At 46.1% G+C, this 22,522-nt stretch overlaps 1 protein-coding gene across 3 annotated transcripts in view; it reads right to left on the bottom strand.

Moving 5' to 3' along the window:
- Window positions 1-1,420: 1,420 nt before the first annotated feature.
- Window positions 1,421-22,522, bottom strand: part of MRAS (muscle RAS oncogene homolog) — a 37,363-nt gene continuing 16,261 nt past the window's right edge. For 2 of the 3 annotated variants that reach the window (XM_058027774.1, XM_058027773.1), the window contains 5 exons: window positions 17,694-17,907; window positions 9,927-10,080; window positions 6,726-6,825; window positions 5,353-5,432; window positions 1,421-2,352 (listed from right to left, as the gene is read on the bottom strand). In XM_058027774.1, coding sequence (XP_057883757.1) covers window positions 2,253-2,352; window positions 5,353-5,432; window positions 6,726-6,825; window positions 9,927-10,080; window positions 17,694-17,886 — 627 coding nt within the window. In that variant the 5' untranslated portion in view covers window positions 17,887-17,907 and the 3' untranslated portion in view covers window positions 1,421-2,252. The remainder of the gene's footprint in view (window positions 2,353-5,352; window positions 5,433-6,725; window positions 6,826-9,926; window positions 10,081-17,693; window positions 17,908-22,522) is intronic. The other variant, XM_058027775.1, reaches the window with a different exon arrangement.

Below are 22,522 nucleotides of genomic sequence, written 5' to 3'. Positions count from 1 at the left end.
TATGTGGGATCCCATAGCATTAGTAGTGTATAATTAAAACTATTAAGCCAGCAGTCAGGCTAGACAGGGATTCTGGTGGGGAAGTGGTTACAGGGGTGATGGTGAAATGGGGTGGTTGCAAAGATCATCAGACAATTTCTGATTTACTGGAGGTTTTCAAAGCAGAACAAATGAAATGCCTACAGGGAGATCTTCTTCCAGAAGGCAGAGGCAAGGCTCAAGGACCAGAATTTGAAGTGGATGGCTTCAGTTGCTGCAGTTCTGTTCAGCCAGCACTGGGAGAAATGCTGCCATGGTCGGGAGCCACATCTCAGCTGACACAGCACGTTGCTGCTTTACTGAAGTGTATGGCCCACATCCAACCTAAGAGTCTGTGAGAGACACTTCCTTCCAATATCCCTCTGCTTAATCCATCCCCAGAATCTGTCACCACACCAAAGGGGACAGAGGCAGCATTACCCCAAGCAGCTTGCTGAGCCAGCCACAGGCCTTTGCCGTCTTCTGGCTGTGATGAAGACCGGACAAATTAAGGACATGTTTCCATTATCCTCATTCACCTGAAAAATAATCAGCAGCCAACTCACTTCTAAAAAGTGGCCTGGCAAAAGGTGAAGAAATGAAATCTGGTGGCAAATAGACAAGCATGGACAACTAAGTTTGTGATGATCATCATCTTGGATGGGTATCTTCAATATCCAATACCAGGATTTTCTGTGCTCAGACACATAAATCTCAGGCATTCATACTCTGCCAATATTTTAAATCATGCCCACAAAGCATATTTGAATAGGATTCAAGCTGATGAAAAGCAAGTTGCTACTTTTAAACAGATTTGGTGACCACGTGAATGGAGCCAATGGATTCAATCCAGCACATGACATACCATTAAAGACAAATTTGCTACTGCAGCTCTTACTGCCAGGAAAGGTGTGAAAGAACACGTGGCCCCTCCAGGATGTGCACAGCCATATTTCTGGTGCTACAGATGGCAGTCTGAATGCTTGCAGGGTTTTTGCCTTGTCTTTTCATAAGGCAAATGTAGTCCTTGCTGTTTTCAGGGAGACATTTTAGATACAGTCAGCTTATGAAGAGACCCATCCCACTTGAATCATTTTAAAAACACCTCTTCCTTTCAAGTCACCAACTTGGCAAAGGAGGGAGAAGAAGAAACATTGAGCCAAACTCCATAAACACATTTTGTTTCCTGTGTGTGTGAGATGAGCCTGGGAAAAGCAAAACAATTAATCTACCCACGAGTGGCTTTGCAGGGAAAGGTTAAGGAATAATAGAGTGATTTAGATCACACCACTTTACATGCATTTATGAGGGAGAAATTCAACACCCAAATAACAAATTCAGTTCAGATTTTCCTTCCTTTCTCCCTTCCCCTCCACCCCCCTCCCCCAAAAATGAAATACCCTTCCATTTGTAAATTACTTTAATTTAAATACTTTCAGGTTAACAAAATGCCTTAAGTTTGACATGTCCAAAGTTACAAAACAGAAACAAAACCTCTTGACAAAGGGTAAGAAAAAAAAATATATAATCCAAGCCCAAACCTCCTTTCCTAAACTGGAGTTTATGGTCTGTGAGCTGGCAACCCTCCAGAGTCTGACACAATGTCTGGAGCACCCAGAGCAGCTGGAATTAATTTTCTTCCTCCAAATCTATGCACTTTCATATGAAGCTGTGTTTTGGCACTGCTGCCCAAGAGAGAGTCCAGTGCAAAAAATCTAAGCCTGGCCGTTGTTTCTTTGCAACCCAACACTTGCTGAGCAAACAACAAAAAGGAAGAAGAGGACAAAAAAAATTAAGAGAAAGAAAAACCCTTTCCCTTCCCCCACATACACAGACAACTGTACCAAACAGGGGGGCTATTCAATGCTGTTCAGAAATGGGTCACAAAGAGAAATGTTTGCAGATAAAACCAACACTTTTTTTTAACTTCTACCTTGTTTTTTTTGTTTTGTTTTTATAAACATCATGGAGCCCCTGGAAGGTGCTGGGGATGTTTGAGAGTTGAGGTCCTGCTGATCCCTTCTGCCTCCCATTGGCACAGCTCCCACGCTGGCCCCGGCGTGCAGCCCCTCTCCAGGGTCCGGCCCCTCTGAGCGCCCGCTCCGGGTCTGAGCTGCCACAGGGAGCCCACGGGGCCCTGAGGGCATCAGCATCGGGCTGCAGCTCCTCACCCGGGCTGCTGGGGGGTCAGGAGGGGAGGAGGGAGGCATCCAAGGCACTCCCAGGGTGTCCTGTCACAAAATCACACACTGGAGTTTGTGGGAGCCCGTGGCTCTGTCCCCTCGCCATTTGGTCTTTTTCTTCTTCTTCTGGCTTTTCTCTGGGATCTGTTGCCTGTTTTGGGAGACAGAGAAGGAAGCAGGCAGGTGAGACATAAAGCTGGGCTGGATCCAGAGCCCTGGGCAGCCTGTAGAGCAGCATCTTGGTCTGCATGTGCATATTTGCATACATGTCTCCATATACCCTTCCAGCACTGCATGGCTTTTCATGCCACACTGCTGGGCCTGGCCTGTATTCTTCAGGAAGGAGGAAAGAAGCCATTAAGGGTAATGGCAGGGATGCATGTCCTGCCAGGGCACTACGCCTCCAGCTGCCCATGGTGAACTGCTGCCTCCTCCCCTGCCACGGGGGCTGCTCTGGGAAACAGGGATGCTCCAAGAGATGTAATGTCATCCATTACACTGCTGACACTCCATAGGGAAGAGGATGAGAGAGATACAGAGAGCACAGAGAAATACACTCTTCTGCCTTTCAGCTGGCATTGCCCTTAGCCAGCTGCACTGATGCAGACTTGGTGATGGAGGGGAGCTAAAACATAATAAACCACGAACTGCGTTTGCTGCTGAAGGGGCTCTGGCTTCCTCTGATGTTGTGAAGAGCACTGGTGCACAGAGAATGAGCTGACCCCAGACAGATGTCCCTGGCTGTTTGAAGTCACAGCCACCAGGAACACACAGCTGAGAGCCCTCCTGCAGCGTGCCCTGGAGCTGTGAGCAGCCTCTGAAGCATTCTGTTCATGGCTTCTCCCTGTCCAGGAAGGTGAGGCACTGCCCAAATGCCTGTTTGCAGCTGCACCCAGCTGCCCAGCTACTCTGCCAGCCCAGCAGTGCAAATCCAACCAAGGCTCTGTAACTCAAACACCTGACAGGCAGCTTGTAGATGTAGATTTTAGTGAAAGATAAAACATACAGACCCCAGCAGCTTCCATAGATTCAAACCTGAGAGTCTGAACAGTTCAAAAGCAGCCTCTTTGTCATGTAATATACCAGGCATTAAAGCAAGTAATCCAGACCAGGATGAGACATCACTGGGGCATAAATCACTATGATTTTAGCTGGTGTTTCTCTTACAGCCTCAGCTTCCAAATTCTTGCAACCACCTGAAAAACTCAGCCTTGACTAGTAAGACTTCTTCTCAGTGAATATGAAGGCTGGAGGTATGAAAACCATAAAACTTTAAAGCTCAAAACTACAAAGATGCAATTCAGAAAATTCTTTAAATCTGGATAAACACTAAGTGACCACAAGCTGTTCATACTCTTCTGGATCTGTTTTAGAGATCCAGAAACCACACCCTGGGCCTGCTCAAGGCTTCTGCTGTGACAGTTTCTGTGTGTGCACGGCTGCAGCATAAAAGGGGCATCAGGAAATTTAAAACATCTCTTGAATGGACTCAATCACCCCACTCCTTTCTGGATTACTTCCAGACAACAGGTTCTTGCATGAAGCTAAATAAACTGGGAATCAGCCAAGTGCAAGGAGCACCAACAGTGCAATGCTGAACAAGCATCCTCACCCTGGGAGCTCACAAGGGATCCGAGGAAGCCCTTCATTTGCAAAGCACTCTGTCAATGATAGTTATCAGGGAGCTGAAATTTACGTTTTATTTGAAAAAGCTTACTTGAAAACCAGAAAAACAATACTTGATGGGTGATGCGACCCTTGACTGTGGACAGTTTGTAATGTCCAAAAACCTAGCAAAGCTGTTTGTGGCCAATGTCCAGCCAGATCACACAGCATCTTCCTGCTCTCTGACTTAACCCGAGTTCCAGCTCTTGTGAACATTGCTGGTGCCCTTGACATCACAGGCTGGCAAGGACTGACATTAGCTACTCAGGAAACTGAGGTGTACCACTTATTTTTGAGGTTATGGAGTGCATTTTCAGGGCTTGAAATTAGTAATGCCTCATTACAATACTCCTTTCAGCCTGCTTGGAGCTGTGTTACGTGGAGAAAGCAAACAAAGCCTTTCCATCTTATTTTGGCTGCTTTCCTTTCCTGCAGAGCAGAGTAGATGGTGGTAAGAGCTTGCTGCAACACAAAAGTCATATCCAGCCAGCTAATACTGAGTTAGAGAACAGTTGGGAAAGAGCTTGGGACACTTCCAACTCAGTTCTCCAAAGACTTTCTGCCCTCTGCTTTTGAGACGTGTGGGAAGAGTGGGCAGTACCATCTGGTTTTGATGGAGGCTGGCTTGAGGCTCTGCTAGGATATTCACAAGTACAGATATGCTGTGAATAAATGCCTTGTGGTTTAATTGCCGGGCGAGGCACTTTGACTGCGCGGCAGGGAGGAGCACGATTTCAGCTCAGCGCCCTCCCAAAACATGAAAAATGAGGGCCCAGAAAATCTGGCAGACAACTAGTGCCAGAAAAACAAATCCTCTCAGAGAGAACTGAGGTTATCAGCGAGATGCTGGGATGTGTGTGCAGCTCTTTTCCTGCAGGGGAGCCGGGCTCTGGGAAGGCAGTCCCTCCCTGCTGGCAGCCGGAGCAGGGTTTCGCCCGGAGAGCGCATTTGCCAAAACGAGCAAAGGCAGCTCATGCCAGAACTGGGAACAAACCTCTGCAGTCTGAGGAAACCTGGGGCTTAGCCATTAGGTCATGCAGTTTCTCATACAAAATGGCTTAATTTTTTCCATCTAGTGAGCAGAAAATGTTAGAAGTCACCTACAGCATTAGAATTTTGTAGAATTTTTTGCCGGTCCTTTTTAACTTCTGGCAAGGCAAGACCCTGAGAGGACAAAACTATGAAAACCCAAATTACTGGTCCAGAGCTTTCAATGCCAGCCTTTTAGAGCTGATCATTGTAGTAGGTTTTGCACTGTTCATTGAACAAAAAATTTTCATTTCAGCTACTTCTTACTGGGCATGGTACTGATGTCCTGCATAGGTAGCTAAGTGCTAGTAACAGACCTAAGCAGATACAGGACAAGGAAGTTAATAAACACCAGAAATATCCCACCCCCAAGAAAACCTGGCTCCCGACTCTCTGAGCCATGACTCCTGCACGTCCCATCCATGGGCAGTAAGGAAGGGAGGAGTTTGCAGCTTACCTTATAACCCTCACAAGATCATGGAAGGCCTTGTCCACATTCAGAGGTGGGTCCTTGGCACTGGTTTCTATATAAGGAATCTGGAGGAGAGAAGTGTATCATGAAAGAGATCAGTGAGAATACCAGTTTCAAAATGAAAAGCCTGAAGGCTGAAGAAACGGGCTGCTAATACCACGGAAACACAGGTAAACAAAATGTTGCCATGACACTGCTATCAACACCCTCACACTTGCAGCAAGGTCAGCGACTGCTTACAAAAGGTCTGGAATAAGCACCAGGCTAAACAGCTGCTATTGAGGTCTGGGTTTGGGGGAGAATAATCCCAGACTTTATGTTGTCAGATGTTCTCTCCCCCTGAGCTGTGCTCACAGACATGAAAATAGCCGAAGATTGTTGAAAGACCAGCACTTGCCAAAAATTCTTGCTTGCCACATTTTATTGGGACTACTGCATGAATATTTCATGACTACAATTCCCCTTCAGTGTAAAATGATCTTCCCCTTCAAAGTCTGACAGCCAGATGGGGCCTCCTAGAGTGCTTGTCCAGCACACCGGCAGATTTATAAAACTGCCTCTGATAAGGTATTTTCATGCATGGCCTTTTCCAAGGCGTGTGTATACAGATGGATACAACATGCTGTGCTGCAGTTTAGGTGTCCTGGCTCTGACAGAAACCAGATTCCGTGGGGAGGGGGAGTGAACCTGCCCTGCCAAACTCCCCTCGAGATTTGCTTAGAAACCACCACACACTTGTCCTTTAGGCACAGCAAGCTGCCAAGAGGTCTCAGGCTTGCTTGCCTTTAACCTTTCCTTCAGTTCCACCTCCTAAGGGAGTTGCTGTCTCCCTCTGGGTGTTCAGGGCTGCTGGCATTTCGAGGTGATTAGTGGAGCAGCATGTGATCTGCACCCATCTAAGACCAATTTCTCGGGCTAAACTAACAGCATGAATAATGCAGAGCTGAGATGGTGGGCCAGATTTATATAGGCTTAACAACCCTGTTAACTTCATTATCTTTAACAAGCTCAGGCACCTGGATATACCTTCTAATGCCTGACTCTGCCTTTTCACTCCAGGGAAGTGAACTTTCTTCTCTCATCCTGAACACTTCTCAGCACTTTCAGACACCTTGTACAGAAGTCTCAGTGATGGCCACAGCTCTCCTAGAGCCTGGTGCACAGCAGAGGTTCTGGTTTCAGTGATGAATTGGCCCTACTGGAAGGAAACTGCAGAACTGCTACTTTGTAGTAGTCAAAGATGTATTTACAAATGTTTCATTGTAAGCTTTAATGCAGCTCCTAATGAGCACAGCTTTCGATTCTGAATGCCTGTAATAGGACTTTCAATAAGCCATTAAATAATCCTGCAAACTTACGTTATGTTTTGTTGCCATTTCTCTCCCCTGTTCTCTTGTAATTTTCCGTAAGTGCATTAGATCAACTTTGTTTGCCACCAAAATCATTGGAAAAGACTCCCTGGAAAAAATCAAAACCACCACCCAATTATTACCACACTACAACAAAAATCACTTTTTGATGCTGACATAACCTAACATATTCAGCTACAGACATACCACATATGTGTAAAGAAATAAAAAGAAAACCCCCAGGCTGTGCTATACATATGCTCATACTGTAAAAATTTACTTGACAAGTTGCATGCATGCACACATTCCTTGTTATTTGTAGGGACTTCAGGAACTTATTGTCACAATTTCTGCAATGCCTGATGATAACTAAGCCTGAAGATCCAACTAGGTGAGGAAAGATCTAGAGAATTAGCCAGAAAATCAACTGAGACATAAAGACAGATCTTGGACAGGAGACTGGGACTCTTTTGTATTAGTTAAGGCATCTCAGTAACTGCATATCTTGGCAAGATACTGAGGGATGATGGAAGAATTGGAGTAATTTCATTCCTGGTCATCTACTGAGAGCAACTGTGGGGGAAGAAAGATGGACTCTAGGAGCTGGTGCTTATAGGGGCATCAAATGGTGAAGCAAATGAGTGGGAGCAGAGATGTCCATCAGCTGTTACCCCAAGACAAACTGGGCTTGGCAGTGGTAGCTGGAAGGAACCAAAGAGATTTGTTAAGCTTCCAGTGCTATTACCTACCATCTTCTGTTTCTAATCCCAGAAAAAAATACCAGACCCATCTCCCTCTGTAATAATACTCAATATTTCCTTAACTACCAGGCATGTAAGTGCCTGCCTTCAGCCACCACCTGAGAAGAGATCCATTTATCCACAGCATGTCCTGTGCAAGGCTCTCCTCCTCTCCCCCAGCAGAAAGCCCCACTGTTCCAGTGATAAACAGAACCAAGGTTGGGAGCCATGGGAGGTGTTGGCAGTGCCACACTCTCTCCTCTGGCTTCATGAAGCAGAAAAATCAGCTGCTGCAGGGCCTCTTGGCCACTGCTGGGAGGGAGGAGGTCTCTTCTGATCACTGACACTTACTGCAGTATTGTTGTCCTATATTTAAGTCCTCCTAAATGATCCCAGTGTTCTCTGCTGTAACAGAGCTGATTTTACTGGGGTAAGGAGCAGCTGGCCATACTCATTTCTGTATAAAACACTTCCCTGGTAACTCTGGATTTTTAAACAGCGTTTCTGGGTCATTTTTCATCGAGATGATAAGAGCTCCATCTTCCTTCTGGCATGTTGCCCCATTGCTCTGGCTGGAAAAATACCGTACTGCACTCTGCATTTTAAATGAGTCTTAGAGTTATTCATTCTGATAATGTGACTGTGATTTAATGTTAATACCTGAGCATTGATATATCTTGACTCTGATCCTTCTGGAGCAAAATATTTGCTTGTCTGGATTATTTGATTGCTTTTTGGCTTGCGGCACATTGATTAGAAAGGGATTACTTTTGGATGGTATCTCATTTTCCTTGTTTACATCAGGCATAAAACTCTATGGGGACTTTGTTCCTATTGCAAGCTCTACAACTGCTAGTTGGACAAAGCTGCTACAGTTGGAAATTTTACTATAATGAAAGTTGCGGAAAGAAAATGGGAGGAAGGCTTTGAACAGCCCTGCTAACACAGCAGCCTGCAATTCTTTTGGATCTTAAGTTGCCAAAACCGCTTGCCAGACTGAAAACCAGGGTGATGCTCCGCTCCCAGCTCCTGGTGGGTTTAGCAGGAGGATTTTTTACTCACGTTGCTCCCACTGCTGTGATTTTCTGCCCCAGCTCAGGTTTGGGTGAAGCATTAATATGCTCCTCACGCTCGGAGTGGCGCTGAGCGGGGAGCACAAACAACCTCGCCAGCCCGTTTCACTTCCTGCCTCACACGCTGCTGCAGCACTGCACAGCGTGTATGGAGGGCAAAAGTTTCAGTCCAGAGCAAACAGTGAACACCACATCTTCTTTTCACCAAGTTAAATTAGATAAAATCAGCATCAGATTGGGGCAGGTTACAGGAAATTCTGTCCCGTCTCCTTCAGCTTTTAGAAACAGATTTACTTTGCCCCAAGCTAAGCCAGCAGTGCTGAGGCTGCTGTGATCTGAGAGGCTGACTGAGGGACTGACATTCTTCTTCATTTCAATGAAATCAAAGGGTGGTTTTTCCTTTACTTTTCACTCTTGTGGGTTACACTTTGGATGCTTTACTGGAAGAGCTGTCAGCTGTGAACCTCACATGATAGGAGTCCACCCTTCCTGTGGGGAAGTTATTCAGAGCTGTGAAAGGAAGCCAGCAACGAGGCCCAAACCCTCTGGTGACTTTTCTTGATGACTTCCATAATTAAAAGTCATTATGAACGGAAGAACTAAGTGATTCAAAGCTGCAGACATATAAGGGCTCAATTCACACCCCACCCAGTGAGAATGGATCCATTGCCTCTCGAACCAGGATGGGAAGAGGGAGTTATCTTGTAGATAAAGCAGCAGCTTCCCCTCACTGTGCCAGGACACATTTATTTACCATGATTAAATTCCCAGTGGTACCTTCTCCCCTGCACATGCAAGGAGGAGAGAGGTGACCTCTCCCCAGGCACAGACAGATGTTTTATTCTGTGAAATTGTTCACTGCAGAGCACAGTGCATTAACTACATTACATCCCTGGTAAGAAATACAGTTCCTTCCAGCATGAACTTTTTCCCCTTGAAGACACTTGCTCACACCCCCAAATAATGCAGGGCCTTTGAAGGTGTGTTTGGCACAAGCCAGGGACAGGAAGATGGTACCAGGACACGCAAAATAATTAGGGCTGAAATGCTTGCTGACTCCCTGCTGGTGATCCCAAAGTGCCTGCACTGTGCACAGACCAATCTTCCTCCTCTTCAGAGCTGAGCTGGTTACCTTCAAAGGTATCTGATCTCTCTTTATCACACTGCTCTGGCAGAAATTTTTCCCTTCCAGACATCTTTTCACTCCATTGTAACACCACTGACCCTTTCCACACTGAAAGTGCTTCATGCTTATCAGAAGTAAACCACTTCTTATTCACCACACTGAGGTCCACAAATGCCACCTAAGGATTTGTCTCAGGATATGCAGAAGGCAGAAGCTGGGGTCAGATGTGCAGCCATGCCCCCAGGATGGTGGGGACCCCCATGGCACCCACCTGTCCTTGACTCTGAGGATCAGCTGGTGGAACCGGTCCACGTGCTCAAAGCTGGCCTTGTCTGTCACCGAGTAGACGATGAGGAAACCGTCTCCAGTCCTCATGTACTGCTCCCGCATTGCACTGAACTCCTCCTGGCCTGCAGTATCCAGAACTAGGACAGAAAAGACAAAGGTTTTTAATTATTGTGGGGGACCTGTAGCTGCTGGCACCACTATGTGTCCTGTGGCCTTTCTGCCTCTGCTGGGCTTCCTCAAAGACTGCAAAGATGTGATGAAATCAAGTTGGATTGACAAGGGGGCTTCTGTCCCAGACCTCACTCATCCTTGTATGCCTAAGTTGGGAGCAGGGGAAGAGGACACTGTGGATTTAATTTCCCTTTTCCAGTACCAAATACAGATCACTGAATCTGGAGAGTTGCTCCTCTGGCAAGATATGGCTCAAAGTATTTCACAGCCCTCTCAACTTTTCCCTCTCCCAGAAAAGAAAACCCAAGACTGGAAGGTTAGCTAAAAGCCAGCTGAAATGTCAGGGATAACCTACAAAATGCATGATGAAGCAGGGCTGTGAGACCCAAAGTAATAGGTACAAGCATTTTCCTTTTCTCAATACCTGGATATTGTTTCTAGACCATTTTATCTTTTCAGAGTGAGCCTTGGGGAACTCTCCTTAAATATTTAGTCTCAAATGATGTGCTGATACTAAGGAGGTAACTTACACAGATGGAAAAGCTTTAAGTACCTGGCACATCCAATACAGTGATCACATTTCTGTGAATAAATCAATGCTCAAATCCCCTAAAACACCTCAGTTGTGACAGCCACTCAGATGCTGTTCCCCACTAGATTAAACTTGATGGAATCATAACTCACTGGTTCTCCATGGATCTGTCTTGCAGGGGGTCCCATCACTTGTGGAACAAGCAATCCCAGCCTTCTGGGTAAACACCACATACACACATCAGTGCTAGTTCCTGAGCCCCAGCTTTGTGCACAGCCAGGATTTTGTCTGGCAGGAGGAGGGTACCAGAGGAGTTCATCAGTTTAGGCTATGCCAGTACCAACATGGGGTGCACTCAGAGTGCATCAGCTGCTCAGAAGTACTAATCCTAATACATCATTGCACCCCAGAGGCAAACATGGGACCTTCATGATGACTGAGAGCATTTTCACATCCCAGTCAACTGGGCTGGGTGGGAAAACTGTTTTGCCTCTGCTGTACAGCTGTGGTGTAAACATCTAAACATCTGCTGCCCACAAGCGATGGGGAAAGCCCAGGGTAGCCGTGGATGGAGACAGTGGCAAGAGCATACTGCTGACAGAGCAGCAGGGCTTGATACAGGTTTGTCTGGTCTGAACCAATCCACAGACCCAGCAAGGTGTTCCCTGTAGGGGAAGTGCTCAGGCTGCCCCAGTTTCCAGATGGGACCATGATAAAGACCACTTTGCTGCATCAGCACAGGTGGACACGCTGCATGTCACAGCACACCTCAGGAGCCAGCCACACACCTCCACTGCATGTCTGGAGGAGAGACAACTACACTGGAAGACCTGGAGACCTTCCTTGGTGCTAGCAGGCCCTTTAAAGCCTTCAGCCTCATTTGTTCTCCTGCTTTAACTGGTGTTGAATGTCTGCTTTCATGAACTCTTAAGATAAAAAGAGCTTCCAGGCTCTTGCAGAGACCCTGAGATTTAGGCTTATTTGCCAAGATTGCTGGAAAGTCACCTGAGTCTCTTCATAGCCTTTTATCCTGCTCCTCCCCTCTAAATCTAGGAAACAAGGGTCTCAGCTCAAAGGCACTTCAGCTATTCTTAAGGACTGTACAAAAAAAAAAAAAAAAAAAAGAAAAAAAAAAGGAAATAGAAAACCCAAAGAGATTGCATGTGCTGGTAAATTTCTATGCCCTGGACAGAATTGCTACCATGGAATAAGACCAGGGCTCTGGAGCTGGGACAGAAGAGGAAATTAATCTCTCCTACCTGCCCAACCTGTACAGAGAGGCTGGGCTGCCCTCATCTGACTCCTGCAGCAGCTAGACACGGTGTCAGGGCAGGGCTGAGCACACAAACCCAACTTGTGGGAGAGTGGGAGAGCTCCCTGCCGAGAGCTGAGCCCTCCTGCCCTCCCTCCCCCTGAGACAGGGCAGGTGCCCCAGCACAAGCTGTGGGCAGGAAGGTGGAGATGGATGTGCTGTATCCTGCATGGTAATTTGCTTAGGGACTTCCCCTTGCTCTGGCACATTTGCAAACTTCTCATGAAACACATAAGAAGCATCCAGCTGTGCCTTTGCACCCATCAACCCATCCCCAGCTGCTGCCCCTCCCAAGCTCTGCACCCCTGGGAGAGGGGGCAAGCCCTGGTGGGGGCTGTGGGGATACCCCAGTGCATGGGGCTCTCCTACCTTGCCTGGACCTTGGCCATCACACTAAACACAGGCAGAGCTGCTGTGTCAGCAGCTGCTATTTAAAGGGAATTCACTTGCAGCATTGATAAAAAGGTGAGCAAGTCCAGGCAGCATTTAAAATGGCAATCTGAAAGTGTAAGTAAAAGACACAGAGCAGTGAAGGTTAAGGTTATTAATACAAAGTTAAGCATTGTGTAGATGGCCACACAAAGTCCTTGTCTTAACTTTTGTCTTAACTTTAAATGTGCTCTTCATTAAGGCAAACCCCCAGCCTAACACTTCTGTGCTTTGTGAATTGTAAACAACAGAGGAGAGGGATCTGGATCCTTTGTAGGCAGGGAAGGACCCCATCCTGAAAAGCATCAGCACCAAAAAAGGGCCAGATGTAAGTGGCTTTGCTTGTGGTGTCTTGTGGCATAAAAGCTTCAAGACAACTGCTACCAGTAGAAATGGGAAAGAGCAAGGAGAAACTTGGGAAGGGGTAGCTCAGAAGGTGATTTTCTTCCCAAAGGGATGAGAAGATTTAGCATATTAGCCAGCATTCACCTTCTTTTAAAATTGCTGTTTCTACAGACAGGATGGCAGAAGACAGAAAGAACTACGAGTAGAGAACTGTGAGCTGGTACACTTTGAACCACCAGTTGCCCCACTGGCAGCACATAAATGCCAGCATGGAAACAAGGACCAAAGCACAAGTGGGTTTCTCCTACCTCATTCTTCCAAGAACTGAAATCAGACTCATAGGCTGTACATAGTCAGGGACTTCCAACAGAAAACTTAGTGAATTTCTCACAAATTTGACCAAAGAAGCAAGGAGGAACAATTATGAAAACATTTGGGTAAGCTGAAGTAGAGAGAAGCCAAGGATGATGTATGATGTAGGAACAGACATCCAAAGAGGGCAAAGCCATTTAGAGCTATCATGAGACCAGCTGGAGACTAAACTAAGAGCAATTAGGCTGTGAGAGCCCAGCAGGGAGGTCTCCTGCTCTGCAGGTAAGAGGTTGCTGAGTGAAGAGATGGTCTTTCGACTTTCCAGTGGATGTGACCCCCAGCTGCTGTGATGAACTCCTTGCTAATTGAATCCTGCCCCTTTAGAGCTCTCCATACCATTTTTCTGTGAATCCTGATGGGTTATGCAAGAGTGCAGCTGCCTAGAGAGCACTTCTGAGCAGGTACAGGAGCCCAGGAATATACAGGAATTTGTGGTCCAAAATAGAAGCCCTTGGTGCTTCAAGGTGTACATGTGGCAATGTCTCTGCAGCTGACAGTGCTCCAAGTGGCCATCCAGAGACAAAGGCTTGGTGAACCTAAACCAAGGGTGGAGACACACTGTGAACTCTAAGCCAGCAATGGCATGGCTTTTTCTGGAGCCTAGGCTGGATGCAGTTCAAACACAGCATTCCCAGCCTTCGAGGAGCTCAGATCTGGTTGTGCAGACGAGCTCTTCTCTTTCCATATCTAGGCAAAATGTCCCCCTACATCTTTACCTTGCCAGGCAGCTGGGTGTATAGGTCACCTCAAGAGAGTTTCTCCACTGTCCATGGGAGAGGGGAGGGGATAAAGATGAACTGACAAGCATGTCAACCCATTTTCTGTCCTTCAGCCTTTGGGTTTCACTGTCCTGCAGCTTGGTACCTAAGCTCATGGGAAAATGTAGCTTGAATTGCCAAGTCAAACTAACAAGCCTCAGGCTGAGGAAAGCCACCTCCACGGTCTCTGTCTGCCATCAGCAGCACCATGGGAGAGGACACTCCTATCAGCCACTGCCTTCAGCTGAGGAACTGGCATTCTGGGCACTGCATGGATGGGGTACTGGGGTCACAGCTCCTATTCTGTGTCCCCACACCCCAAGTCAACTTGAAAAGGTATGAGGTGCCCTTGCCATGTGCAAAGCAAGGCAGATGCTTCACTTGTCACTCTGATGCTTCTGCTCCTTCTCAGACACAGCCATGCTGCCCCTGGCATGACAGCTTTCCTCAGCAAAAAAACACATGATAGGAAAACACTGGGGCTTTTATGAGCCCTTCTTCTGTGCCCTAGCTAAATACACAGATGTTATAACATGGAAAACCCAAGTACTTGAATTCTTGCCCTTCCTTTAAGCAAAAAGAAGACAGGCTTCCACATCAATAAACAGAAAAAAGATGCATGCCCTTAAAGAAGCCCTTTCTCTAACAAAGGGCAAGTATTCAAAGCCTTGTGTTTTCCATGTTGCAACATCAAAATTTTCCTGGCAGGAAAAAAATCCAACCCAAGACAAAAACCCCTCTTTCATTGTTGCAAAATCCCAGCAATTAAAGGAGGGCAAATACTGGATACACAAATAAAATAATGGAAGTACAAATTTAACTTGAATTTTAATGCTCTCAGTGATGCTACTCTAAATTAACAAAAAAAAAAAAAAAAGAAGAAAGCAAGCCACAAACCAACCCTTCCGCCTGCAAATCTGAAGTGACCTTTGATCTCCCTCTGGCCTCGTGGCTGAGTTGATCTCAAGTTTCCCAGAAGAAAAGCAGGGACTTCCAACAGAAAACTTCCTGTGTGCCCAGGGATGACCAGCAGCAAAAACCCTCCACAAAAAGGGATGCAAGGGATAGACAGGTGGGAAGGGCAGACAGAGTGTGGGGGAAGGAATGGAGCCTGGTGTGAGTGCACAGGGGTGCACACCAGGCTGTGCAGGTCCAGCCCAGCACAAGGGCACCCCAGGACTGGGAGGAGGTCTTGGGAAGAGAACTGGAAGGGAAACTGAACCTCAGGAGCAGAGAGACAACTTCTAGGCTGTGAGAGTTTCATCAAAATCGTACCAGGGAAAGGAAAGGGAAGAGAAGGGAGACCACAGCTTCCTTTCACCAACACAATTCTTGTTTGGCTTGTACCAATTGGCACAGCCCTACTGACAGCTAAGAGTTCAGCCTAATTCCCAACCAGAGCAAGCCATGTGCCTGTGGTCATCTCTTCATCTCCCTTTGCTTGCCACCTTTTTATCTCTGTATGATGTATGAGCCATAAGGAATTCTGAACCATAGGGAACTTTTTGCCATATTAAGGTATTCCACTTTTGGCTTCATGCCCAGATTAATAATTCCAGACTGGCATTTGGCAGCCACACCAAAAGAAATCTTCTGCTACTTGCTAAATTAGCCTGCACACAGAAAGGAGTGTGCAAAATTAATCACAGCAATGCAACTGGAGCAAGAGCTAATCAAAGCAGATTAACCCTGGCCCCACTTAATTCTGACCTCATGTCTCTACAGCACCTATGTGCATTTCACTGAACACAGCACTGTGCTGATTTCAGCACAACCAGCAGGGAATAAACCAAGATGACATATGCAGAGAAAATTGGAGGTTGGTCCTAAAGCCTCATTAGAGTGGCAGCAACCAAAAAATGGGCTAGCCACAAATTGCCTGTGCATCTTTGATTCAGGTTAAGTGCCCTCTTCCACTCTACAACACTTCCAAACACTGCATTGATGGTCTTCTAAAGCTGGCATAAGGTCAACAACAAAGTGGGTTTGTGTAGTGTGGAACATGAACACAACAAACACAGGCCCCACAATCTTCTGGGAGGCAGGGAACTATCACAGACAACTGTTGGTGAGAAAAATAGAGACATGCCCAAGCCAAAGAACAAACAGGTAAAGGAAGATTTTGAATGTAGCTTTTGCTCCAAGATTTAAAACAGAACCCTATTCCATTTAAGTCTACTTTCAAAGAGAGATTTCAGCTAAAGAAAAAAGTGCAAGTCAAACATTACATCATGCAGGCAGTTAGTGCTCTTGAATAAATGTGGGTGAAGGTCTTCATGGAGGGAAGCCAAATGCTTTATGCAAGCTGGCTAGCAGAAGGGTTTTTTTACAACATAATGCTGGTGCAGTTACAAAATGCTTGAGATGCTTTACACAGAACTGCTCAGGCAACAGCCTGGAAAAGGATGGGCTGTTTCCCTTTTTTTTTTTAAAGTTGTTGGATGTCTATGTATTTCTTTTTTTTTTTTAATAATAACTGTTTCTGAAAATTTCAAAATTTATAGAGCCCTTCATACTATATTCTTATTTAGTTGTTCATGTTCCAAAACTAGTTCCTATTTTGGGGGTGGGCAGCTGCTTCTGCCCACCAAGCACTGCATGAAACCTCAGCTTGTAAAGGCTTTGGTCATGAAGAACAACTGGAAAGTCTAGGATTTTTCATGATGCATCCTGACCCTACCTATCATGTTTGTCCCTAATTTTATCCCATAAGTGATTCATGCAGCCACAGCAGAGCAGCTGTCCCAGGATATGGTGACCTTGGAGAATGGCCCAGATCCAAAGCCTGTGACAGAGAGCTGAGGCAAATGACACAAGTGTTAGTCAGTCCTGGTGCCCTGTTTCTTTTGGGCAGATGGAGAAGGGTCACATCCTTTTTTCAGACAAGAATATTGTCTTTCTTCCAAAATTGTGATTGTTCAAAATCTCAAGTGGTAGGAAAGAGAAGCAGCTGCAGTTTCACTTCTCTGGCTGTGAAGCATCTGTGGGCACACAAGCCCTGGAAGTCAGGGATTCCCAAAATGCCATTCAAGGTCACAGCTGAATTCTGTTCAGCCCAAGTACAGCCATTAAGCCCATCCGAGCAAAAGAAATGCTTTCATTAAAACAAAGGGTTAAGTTTCTGCTCCTTGGAAAACAGTTTCTTTCATCACTCCCACTCAGATCAGGTTCAGTTAGGTTTTTTGTTGAAGTTCTGTTTGTTTGTTTTGTATAAACAACAATTCCAAGTATTCAGTAAAAGATGCCTTTTCTACTTTTCAATAATTTGCAAAACCAAGGCTGTTTCAGCTAACATCAACAGGTACAGCAGCTGGTGTATGTAGGCTGTTACCCTACCCACATTGAAATGGGACAGGTAATTAAACACGAAAACATCATCCTGAATGACTGAGTTTAAGAGCTGTAAAAATTCTTCACTGTCAGTAGACAACAGTTTTGATTAAATATTCCTTCTGGTTATAACCACTCACTCAGTTACCCACTCACAGTTATTTCCCAGGGGATAAGTTCAGCCTCAATGAAGTACCATTAGCAATAGCCACCTGGCAGGGCTGTAATTCACTGGCTGCAGAAGCCTACTCCAAATGTCAATGAGGATCTGTAGGTTTTCACAGGCCTGCAAGAAACACTTCTGTGCAGAACTGGAACCAAAGCAACTGGAAGCAGAAGCTTTGCTGGAGACCAGCTGCAGACCATGCACTGCAGCTCCAGATCCTGCCAGCCCCAGCAGAGCAGGTGGGACAGAGACACAACATGCTGTGGGAGACTGAGGTCTATTTGCAATTGTGCTCAGCTAGAAGGGAAAGGGGATAATGAGAGCAGCTTGCTTACCATCAAGAATTGCCCACTGCCCATCTATTTCCGTGTGCTTCAGGTAGGAGTCTTCAATAGTTGGGTCGTAGTCTGGCACAAAAATCTTCTGGAAAAACTGAATAGTGAGAGCACTCTTGCCCACACCACCATCTCCAACAACCACCAGCTTGTACGTGGGCAGGTTTTCGCTGGGAACGGCGCTTGTAGCCATGCTGCCAGTGTGCTGCACCTGCTGGAGAGAGAGATCATCTCCAGTCACTCAGCAGCAATATGCACTAGGCAGCTTTTACCTGCTGCCTAAGAAGTGAGAACGAAGGCAGCTCGGCATCCAAAATCCTTCTGGAAAGGAGCAGCAGCACCAACCCTTCCCAACAGCTCTACAGCAACTCACACCCAGCGCTTACAAGTGCAGACATCTCCACCACTGTGCCTTGTTTGTCTGCAGGCATTGCTAATTGTCACCAAATGCACATGCAACACCTATGCCATTGAATACCTTTCCTACAGGGGTGGGTCGTGCACAGCAAGGACAAAAATCACCCTGGCTCAGTGCACTTATCAAGCTCCTAACAGTCTCCTGTTGCCAGTGACCAAATCCCATTGATGAGTCAGAGTTGAGCTATTCCTCACTGCTTAACCCAAGGTATAGCAAACATTAAATGGTATGTTACATCCTAGGGCCAGATCTGCAGGCAGAGCTGCTGGTGATGGATGAAACTGGAGGTAAAGGTCCAAGCCTGGTTCTGCCAGCAGACAAAAATGCACTTAGCTGCTTTCTTCTCTCTCACTTTCAAGTTTGAGAAATAAAACCAAGAAGGCAGCAGGCCAGGAATAACAGGTGGTTTTTGTTTTGCCTTTTTTTCAAACCCTCAACCCTGCTGTGGCAGGAAGGCTGGTGCCTGTGGCTGTGACACAGCCTAGAGAACAGCTTCCCAGCAGCATGGTCACACTGCTTCCCTCACCTCAGAGCTACCTCCTAAAAGAAAAATGAAAAAAAAATTTCCCTGGCTGAAACCGGGCAACAGCACAGGTTTGTGGAGAAGGGAGAAGAGGCAGCCATTGCTGACTGGCCCATTTCAACACTCAGCAGCAGAAACTGCTCATTTAAGGAGAAGGCAGACAGGAGGTTCTGTGCATGTAAGTGCCCTCCACCCACCCTTGGGCAGCAGTGATACTGACTCAGATCTCAGAGGAAACAGGTGGCCACCTCCCAGATCTGAATGACCGTTGCATTTTCTGGGAGGTCTTTCACACACTTAAAGAGAAAAAAATCCATCATAATGATAAGGCTGAAGACAAGGCAGTTGATTTTCCTGGTATTGGTTTTCTTGAAAATACTGTTCAGTGCAGCAGCAGCTGTGGTGACACTTTCTGCAGGCACCTGCTCCCAGACGTTCTGGTTTTGCTGGTGCCCTTTGGGCTGCAGGCACTGGCTGGGGTCAGCACTGAGGTGGGACCAAGACTGCTCTGAGGGGACCTCCATAAACTGTTGGCTCCCAACCTGTATCCCCACCAAGCAACACAAGCTTTTGGAGGCTATCCCAATAACCCCAGGGATTTCTTTTTCATTAAAAAGACAACTTTTTCATTCTCAAATACCACAAGCAAGTCTGATGTGCTCTGTGCCACAGAAGCTGACTGTGTTCTTGTGAAAACACAAAAACATAATCCTCTAATCTAGTTTCTGATTTCTCTAGTCCCTTTCTCCATAATCATTACTTCAGTTTAACCCAAAATATTGAATCTTAAAAGCACTTTTGATCTGGTGATCAAAAGTGTTCTTTCAGTACACTGGAGACCCCATACCACCTCTAAAAAGAAAAGCCCATAAGGAAACAGAGGACGAGGTTTCTGAGTCTAAGAACAGCAAAGGCCTCTTGTCCAAATAAAGACCAGCCACATTTTCAGAGCAAGAAGCATGATCAAGTTTGCTTGTTTCTAAACCACCTTTGGAGGAAATTATTGAGAATAGCAAGAATTTCCACTGCAAGCAACATCTGCTGGATAGGGAGAAGACCAAACCAGCTGAGGTTTCAAACAGTCTCACTGCATTTCCTCACAACAACCCCAAGGAAGTTTCTTAGCCCTATTTTTATGTAAGCCACTTTCTCATATTTATGAGACCACACATCAATACACAGCAGGCTGGGCTACTGAAAAACCAATGAATTTCAACTAAATGTCTTATTTTTGCTTGAAATACCAAGTTTTATTTTTGTGTAATCCTTCTGGGGTCAGATGATCCTTACAGGCTTTTTGAGACACAGACCCTGGCTAAAGCTCTGCCTCTCCTTCCAACACAGTTAATGACAATTTTTTGCTTTGCCCATGGCCAAGATTTCACCCCATCCTTCTTTACACAGCAGAGCAGCTCCAGCCAGGCAGAATGAAAGACTGATTGTTACTGACATGGCAGGGGACAGTCTGTGGATGTGAAAAACATACTCCGTTTGTGCACGATTTTTGACCTCCTCACAAAACCACAAGCTGCTGCTTGGCAACAAGCATTACATTTTTACTGACATTTTGTGCCAGCCCTTTAACCCACTCCTAAGAAGCCTCAAGCTTATCTTGCATGAAATGCTCCCCAAAGTGCTAGGATAATGTTTAGCCCATTGTACAAACTGTGTCTCTGCCCAGCATGCTTATCGGCCGAATCGGGGCATTTGCTTCCCGTTGTTTCCAGAAGTTTGGTCATGCCAGTCTGAACCACCAGACTGACTCTTACATAGCCTGGGGAAAACAGCAAGAACTGAACTGAAAAAAAACAACTAGGAAAAAAAAAAAAGTCAAGAACCGTAGGCTGGCCTGTTGAGCACAATTCCCTGTATTTTAGGTGATGCTAGAAAAACAGATGAAAACTTCAGAGTGTCAAAAGGCAGCAAGTTTACATGTTTCTGCAGGATTGTTTCTGCTGCTCATGGAAACACTCCTCTTTCTACTGAGATGGCAGGTCCTGTGCTCCAGCCAAGCATGCACATAAAGAAAACCTTCAGAAACTCAAGCACTTCTATCCCTCTGCCCCTCCATCTGCCCTGATAACCAAAGCACGAAGACAACTCATGCCTTGACAAGATTATGAACTTAACCAGCTCATGATTCAAACCTTTAAAACAACATATATCATTTCCTGGAAAAGACCAAACACTCCCAAAGGTGCACAGAGCTACAGGCAAGTGCAAAAGACTTGGGCTAATTTTCATGTGTTTTTGGCAAGAGTACTGACACAGTCCTCCTCAGATGGGAGCAAGAATAAGCGTGTTTGCTGTAGATCTGACTGAGAAAAGCGAAGCACAAATGTTTTTATCTATTGTCTGAATACAAAGCAGCATGTGGTAATACACTAATAAGGTCTGATGATAATCATCTTACAATTTATATAGTTGTTTATTTTGAGGGAGCCAAGAGAGGGATCCATACCCTACGCTGGCAAATGCTGTCAGGGCTCTGGTTTAGTCACTGGAAGGAGGCTGATTTATACAGCCATTTATACAACCATCTTCACACACACTGGCAAGACTGGTGGCCTGACAGCACAAGCCAGTAACGCTGAGACAGTCAGAAGTGTGGCTGCTTCTGGGGTAGGTGGATGGGAAGAAAAAAGAAACATTGGTCCAAGGGTGTCACTGAAACTGAGCCTCCTCAGCAAAAAGTATTTTCTTTTAGGAGGCAGAATAAACTGTATAAAACACCAGTTACCTGTCTGGACATGGAGGTGGAGTGGAAGGGCTGAGCTATCCCCTTAGAGCAGCCAAGTAACATAAAAACACCAAATTCATCTTAGTTTGTATGACTGGCCCACAAAATGTAGGTGGTGTATCTAATCCCCACCCTCATTACAAAACTTGCCCTGAATGCAAGTGGGTCCAAGCACAGCTTCTGAGCAGAATTGTGGCCACATAAGACAATAATAAAAAATAAAATGGACCCCAGATAGTTGATATTTGATGTGCTGGCACCCCTTTCCCTGGTTTCTGCTCTGCTATCCTGAAGGCTGAGCTCCCAGGGTGAGGCCTTTACAGAAGGTCATCAAGCTCAGAACGAAGCCCTGGATTTGTAGGGCAGGTTAGTGCAATTAAAGACACAAGCTCCCTCACTGAGAAGGCCAGCACGACAGTGATTTACAGTCTCCATGGCAACATGCAACATAAATTGCTTAATTCTGTTATGAAACCTCCAAGAAAAGCTACAGCAGGGCCTGTGTGGGAACCACCAAGCTCCCTCCTCCTCTGCTACAGCTCTCCAAAGCAGACAACTTCAGGGAGCTGATGTCCACTTCAGCAACAGGCCATGATTTAGCACACACTAATGTATGGGCACGGATGCTGATGATTCCATCAGCCCACGGCCAAGGAAATTTTCCTATCATCAGCTTGTTTTGGTCCATGGCTCCTCACCCATGGCCTGACAGAGCTCTGCATACCTGAGGAGGCTAATCTCACCTGAGGAAGACTATCAGCCACCCAGGCTGCCAACTCCTCCTACGGTGTCAATTAAGAACTCTTCCTCTGCCCACAGCTCACTCGATTACACCCTTTTACCCAGCCACTTTGTAAGCATTAGCAGCTCCATGCAGTGCCTGCAGGGCTGAAACTCTGCAAAATCTGAACACTTCCCTCTCTGTTCCTCCTGCAGACTGCTGGCTGCAGCCACACAACCACCACGACACACCCAGAGACGCCAGCCAGGTACCAAAATAGTTCAGCCTGATGTGTTGCAGGCAATCCCTTGGGCTGGGAACTACTAAGAATCCTTGAAAGACAGGACATGCCCTTTTAGGAGGCTGCTACTTCCCTTGAGTCATGCTGATCAGGACTGAATGAACTTCAGGAATTTCTCCCTCAAGC

Source organism: Melospiza georgiana, chromosome 7 (genome assembly GCF_028018845.1).
Source record: "Melospiza georgiana isolate bMelGeo1 chromosome 7, bMelGeo1.pri, whole genome shotgun sequence".
Taxonomy (NCBI): Eukaryota; Metazoa; Chordata; class Aves; order Passeriformes; family Passerellidae; genus Melospiza; species Melospiza georgiana.
The sequence above is the reverse complement of the archived record's forward strand: the minus strand, read 5'-3'. Positions and strand labels throughout refer to the sequence as shown.